The following is a 6,057-nucleotide window of genomic DNA, read 5'->3' as shown; positions in this document are numbered from 1 at the left end:
ACATCTTCTCATTCCAACATCATCCATCTTCAACCTTCAAAAAAACTCATCACCAAAATCACCTTTAATCTCATTCCACCTCACCATAACTTGAACGCCTCCACCAGAAATTTCTAGTTGCCAAGAGCCGCTTCGATTCCATGCCCACCTATCAATGTCGATTACCTCGAAACAGAATTTAGCGGCCATCGCAGTTCTTTCATAAACCTCGGAGAAAGTTCACGATAAGCAAAATGAAGGGATTTCATGGTCTCCCACTATCTGGAATCTTTGCAATGTTGGAGGAAGTCCAGACAATTCAGGTGAATACTCAATTCACGATATCTATTTTCCATTCCTCTGTATGAATGAATTGAAATTGCCCTAATGTTCTTAGGCAGAACTGATTAGTAGCAATACAGAAGAAAAAATTGAAATCAAACACATTGTAACTTTGAAAGAAGATGCTATAAGCTTAGAGATTGTGATCACGAATTTCAGATCTTCATCGCTCTGACTAACGAGATCGAATATCGGTCACTTAGCTGTGAGCACACCGAAAGCATCATACACCATCCGGCTCAAGAGAGCAAATAAATTACTTCGTTAAGCCACAAATTTTCTCAAAATCCAACATTATTCCTCCTGATATCCACAAGAATGATTCACGTCAATTAGGGTTGAAGCGACTGCTATCGGATTGGGGACTCAAGCCCAAATCAGGACTTGAAAGATGAAACAATAAAAAATAGGGAAAAAAGATGAAGAGATTGAAGGTGAAGAGGATGATAAGTACAAGAATTAAATTGAGAAACTAAGATTGATCTCTCGTTCGATAATTTAAATTTGACTGAAATTCAGGTGAAATTTAGGGTGTGAAGAAGACGGAAGCGATTAATCTCGAAGGAGCATGCTCGATTGGAATTTAAACTCAGAAATTTCAATGATTTGGAAAACCTTAGGGTTCTTCGACGATTTCAGGCAGCAGAGCGATGGTCTTTAAGAGAGAGAGAGAGAGAGAGAGAGAAAGATATTTTATTTTTTATTTTTTACTTTCTTATATCTAAAATCAGAAAAATAAAAACAAATAAGAGAGAGTGATTTATTTTTATTTTTATTTTTTTAATATAAAATTAGAGAAAACGAAATAAGAAAAAAAAGAAAATCGTATTAATGAGGTAAATATTAATTTTGAAAAAAATAAAAGCAGTTGAATGTGCAGCAGTAATGATAGGCAAAAAGCTTTGACTTAAATATTGTCAAAACTTTTTTTGGGCCAAGAAGTGTGATTTTAATGACAGCAAAGATAAATTGTGCAGTTTTGTCTATTAATCATTATGTTTCACTTTTCGTTTTTAACTTAATTTGTTTCATTGTATGTTACTCTGTTGCTATGGTTTTTATTTTTAGTCTTTAGTCTTTTTTTTTTTTTTTTTTTCATATGTTGTTTATTTATGTGAATTATTCATTCTACGATCCATTCTTAATTTATATTAAAATAATTAAACAATTTTTTATTACACGGGTCAACCGCTAAGACCCCTTTATTACTAAATGGTAGCCCATCTTATCGATATTTATTACGTAGTGAACTGTAAGCAAGAAGAATATTCTATATATATATTCTGTATGAGAGAGAGAGAGAGAGAGAGAGAGAGAGAGAGAGAGAGAGAGAGAGAGAGAGAGAGAGAGAGAGAGAGAGAGAGAGAGAGAGAGAGAGAGAGAGAGAGAGAGAGAGAGAGAGAGAGAGAGAGAGAGAGAGAGAGAGAGAGAGAGAGAGAGAGAGAGAGAGAGAGAGAGAGAGAGAGAGAGAGAGAGAGAGAGAGAGAGAGAGAGAGAGAGAGAGAGAGAGAGAGAGAGAGAGAGAGAGAGAGAGAGAGAGAGAGAGAGAGAGAGAGAGAGAGAGAGAGAGAGAGAGTAATCAAATGTATTATTTAAAGCTGAAACAGATCCACATACATACAACCACACATGGGACCCGATGTGGCGGGTGTCAGCGCATATGTGGATGGTGTTGGACGGCATGGTGACTCTTGTCTCTGAAGATCATGACCCACATGGATCCCTCCACAAATATGCTCGATTTGCTTCACCAATTCTTCATCATTTTCCTTTTAGAGATAAACAACGACATCAAACGCTGCATCTTCGATTATCTTCTTACCTAACAAATCATACTTCCCAACCTTCGTCTCTTGTCTACCATCAATCCATCATTCAAACTTTTTTCTACTGCTCTGCTCCATCTCAATTCCTCTGAATCCAGGGTATACTCTGATCCATTTCTCCCTCTTTCAGTTTATCTACGTATGTATTTGTTGTTTGCTTACCATATGAACTGGGGTTTTAATTTAGTTGCTTTTAGGTAACTGTTCTTTACTCGCATAAGGTGGGCACTGGATCTACTCAAGTTCATTAGTTTTTGGTTCAAATTAAAAGTCGAGGTGACTGGTTTCTGACATGAAACTATGAACTAATAACAGAGGGATTTATGATATCTATATTTCTTGCATTTAGCCCGTCTTTTAATTAATCATGAATTGCGTTTTAACTCTTAAATATCGCCAACTTTTGTTTAAAAAATTGAACTTCTGCAATATCGAAGGATAGAGAATATTGAGTACAAATCATGAATGTGACTTGGCATGGTTTATAGCAGGTTTTATAAGTGATTTACCAGTTTCTTGCATGTTTGAGTGTTATATGAAATCCTGATACAAGAATAATGTTTTGTTTTCAGATAAGAAAGAATGAATCCTCCCAAAATCAAGCGTAGAGTGGGTAAATATGAAGTGGGAAGAACAATTGGCGAGGGAACTTTTGCAAAAGTGAAGTTTGCTAGGAATTCTGAGACTGGGGACCCTGTGGCAATCAAGATCCTTGACAAAGAAAAAGTTGTTAAACACAAAATGGCTGAACAGGTTACTTCATTTCCCTAACATTTTCTATTTTTAAGTCAAAAAGAAAGACACATAAAAATATTAATACTTATAAATCAAATTTGATTCTTTTACTTCCTTTCTTATGTATTATCTTGGTGATGCAGATAAAAATGGAAATAGCTACTATGAAGTTGATAAAGCATCCAAATGTCGTCCGCTTATACGAGGTCTCTCTCTCTCTCTCTCTCTCTCTCTCTCTCTCTCTCACGCACGCACAAACACACAGAGATTAAGGCTTAACAGTTTTTTGTTCCTTCAGGTTATGGGGAGCAAGACCAAGATATTTATCGTATTGGAGTTTGTCACAGGAGGGGAGCTTTTTGATAAAATTGTAATTCACTAATCTTTATAAATGTATCTTTTTTTTTTTTTTTTTTTTCCAGATTATTTGACATTGTTCATGTTCAAACTGCATGAAATAGTCCCCCAAATTGATGGGGGTAGAAAGAATATAGCTTAATGTTAAAGTTTAATTATGAAGGTGAACCATGGAAGGATGCATGAAGATGAAGCCAGAAAATATTTTCAACAGCTAATCAATGCTGTTGACTATTGCCATAGTAGGGGTGTTTATCATAGAGATCTAAAGGTAGACAAAGTTTAGTTGCATCTTTTATAAAATTCCATTTCACCTTATTGATATCCTTTTGTATTTATATTCTCATTCTTTCTAACATTGATTTTCCTGCAGCCTGAAAATTTGCTTCTAGATGCTTCCGGAAACCTGAAAGTTTCAGATTTTGGATTGAGTGCCCTTTCTCGACAAGTTCGGGTAAATATGAGAGATTAAAACTTGTAATTGTTCATTTGAATTTATAATCCATGTAAGGTTTGTCCTAAAATTTTAAAGGTTTATTTAACAGGATGATGGCTTACTTCACACAACATGTGGAACTCCAAATTATGTGGCACCTGAGGTGTTAATTTTACAATTTAAACCCTGTTTCTTTCCCTTAAGCTTGTGCATTACTGATATATTATCCTTTATTTTTAGGTCTTGAATGATAGAGGGTATGATGGGGCGACTGCAGATTTATGGTCGTGTGGAGTCATACTCTTTGTCTTGCTTGCAGGTTACTTGCCGTTTGATGATTCTAATCTTATGAACCTATATAAAAAAGTGAGCATTATATATTCATTCATATTAAAAAAGCATGATTTCCTTTCTGTGATGATATTGTAATTAATTAGTTTGTGTGTGTGTTTCTAGATTGGGGCTGCAGAGTTCACTTGTCCTCCATGGGTCTCCTTTAGTGCCATAAAGTTGATCACTCGCATATTGGATCCCAACCCCATGACTGTATGAGTTTGTATTTATTTGTACTAATTTTCATATTTAAATAAAATGTAAAATAACAAATTTCTTGGAGCATTTTATTAGTATCATCATACTTTTATTTTCTTTGGCAGCGAATAACAGTGCCTGAGGTTTTAAATGATGAGTGGTTTAAAAAAGGTTATAAACAACCTGAATTCATAGAGAAAGAAGAGACAAACTTTGATGATGTGGAAGCTGCTTTTCAAGATTCTGAAGTCGGTTTATTTTTGAACATGTGGTTATCACATTAATTGAGTGAGTTTGTGTGGGAGTTGATATATTTTGTTTTTGTTTTTGTTTTACAACAGGAGTATCATGTAACAGAAAAGAAAGAAGAATCTCCAGCTGCCATGAATGCTTTTGAGTTGATTTCTATGTCTAAAGGGCTCAACCTCGGGAACCTTTTTGACATGGATCAGGTTAATACTCGATTTTTTTGTAGGCTTTTAATGATTTATATGTCTGAATATATCTTTTATTGTATCACTGAACTTACTAGGGTTGTTTTTTGGGCAGGGATTCAAAAGGGAGACAAGATTCACATCAAGATGCCCTGCAAATGAGATAATTAGTAAAATAGAAGAAGCTGCAAGACCTCTTGGTTTTGATGTGCACAAGAAAAACTATAAGGTCAAAAGAAGCAATGTTTCTTTTTGAATCTAATTAAGCTATATCCTTTTACAATTTCACTCTCAACATAATTTATCAAATCACACTTCTTAATCCTAAAAGCTAGGTTTGCAGATGAGTAAATAAGAGTAATCATTCTCTTTTTTTTTGTTCTTACCTCAGTTAAGGCTTGAAAACATCAAAGCTGGGAGAAAGGGAAACCTTAATGTTGCTACAGAGGTATCATGATTGTCATGATATGCGTAATCAAGTAGTTATGAATGATTTTGACAAAATATTTGTTAATTTTTTATTAGGTATTTCAAGTAGCACCATCACTTCACATGGTTGAGGTACGAAAAGCCAAAGGAGACACTTTGGAATTTCATAAGGTATGCTTTCTTTTCTAGACTGAATAAACCATCTATCTGAATGACCATTTTATCCATACATTCTAAAAAGAATTTCACATTATTCATTAATTTTGGCAATGTTCAACAATTTTAAGTTGAGAGGAATCCTGTTTGGAGGAAAAAACAAGGGCAAATTGGTAAAAGGGTTAGTGTCTTTTTTTTTTTGGCTTAACCCAATAAGTCATTATGTCTGGATTAGTAAAAAAAGAAAACAGTCATGTATAGTTGTCGAGGTTAAGTGCTTAACTCATAAAAGCAGATCAAGTAAAAAAAAGAAAGGTATATAGTGTGTTCAAGGAAAAGAATCTTTTGCTCATGTTTTGTTTATTTTTGTTGCAGTTTTACAAAAGACTTTCAAGTAGCCTGGATGATGTTGTTTGGAAAACAGAAGAGGATATGCAAGAACCCAAGTAAAAAAATTTGGGCATTTTATTCTCCATGTTATGTTGTGTCATTAGCTTGTATTATTGCACAAGTTTTGCGTGTAGATAGACATGTTGCCAATTGTTTGTTTCATAAATAGTTAAAAACACAAGTTGTAAAATCTCTATTTTTAATTCTTTTTTTCCCCTTAAGAAGTTGAAAATCAACATTACTCCTTCAGAGTTGATTTTTTTTAGGACACATGAACATAAATTGTACTACATTGAGCATTGTCATGTTTACTTCTTCCTTTTGTTGGTAGGATTCATGCACAAGTGTGTGGGGAGTGTACTTGGGTCATGTTTTTATTCCATTAAATGTTATGTGGATAAAGTGTTAGTTTTATAAATGGTGTTTATTAAATATTTGAGAA

General features: G+C 34.2%; 1 protein-coding gene across 6 annotated transcripts; it reads left to right on the top strand.

The window, feature by feature from the left end:
• The first annotated feature begins 1,996 nt into the window (after positions 1-1,996).
• LOC145086526 (CBL-interacting protein kinase 32-like) lies at positions 1,997-5,851 on the top strand. 6 transcript variants are annotated; one of them, XM_079024320.1, is made up of 16 exons: positions 1,997-2,246; positions 2,345-2,368; positions 2,720-2,900; positions 3,026-3,088; positions 3,181-3,252; positions 3,403-3,510; positions 3,613-3,693; positions 3,785-3,838; positions 3,916-4,041; positions 4,132-4,221; positions 4,332-4,454; positions 4,548-4,658; positions 4,756-4,869; positions 5,032-5,088; positions 5,166-5,240; positions 5,601-5,851. In XM_079024320.1, the coding sequence occupies exons 3-16, from the start codon at positions 2,730-2,732 to the stop codon at positions 5,673-5,675; spliced, it is 1,320 nt and encodes a 439-aa protein (XP_078880446.1). In that variant the 5' UTR covers positions 1,997-2,246; positions 2,345-2,368; positions 2,720-2,729; the 3' UTR covers positions 5,676-5,851. The 6 variants fall into 6 exon arrangements, with proteins under 6 accessions (XP_078880446.1, XP_078880443.1, XP_078880445.1 ...); XM_079024317.1 differs by having other exon boundaries at positions 2,345-2,423; XM_079024319.1 differs by having other exon boundaries at positions 2,335-2,368.
• Positions 5,852-6,057: the final 206 nt, after the last annotated feature.

The sequence above is a fragment of the Lactuca serriola genome, chromosome 2 (assembly GCF_051521515.1).
Source record: "Lactuca serriola cultivar US96UC23 chromosome 2, Lser_US96UC23_V15, whole genome shotgun sequence".
In the NCBI taxonomy this organism is placed as follows: Eukaryota; Viridiplantae; Streptophyta; class Magnoliopsida; order Asterales; family Asteraceae; genus Lactuca; species Lactuca serriola.
The sequence above is the reverse complement of the archived record's forward strand: the minus strand, read 5'-3'. Positions and strand labels throughout refer to the sequence as shown.

Bases quoted from the DNA above. Each gene is read 5' to 3' on its own strand.
- LOC145086526 (XM_079024320.1), top strand. From the start codon at position 2,730: ATGAATCCTCCCAAAATCAAGCGTAGAGTGGGTAAATATGAAGTGGGA. The intron at 4,659-4,755 runs GTTAATACTCGA...TTTTTTGGGCAG, and splicing joins ACCTTTTTGACATGGATCAG to GGATTCAAAAGGGAGACAAG. The intron at 4,870-5,031 runs GTCAAAAGAAGC...TTCTTACCTCAG, and splicing joins TGCACAAGAAAAACTATAAG to TTAAGGCTTGAAAACATCAA.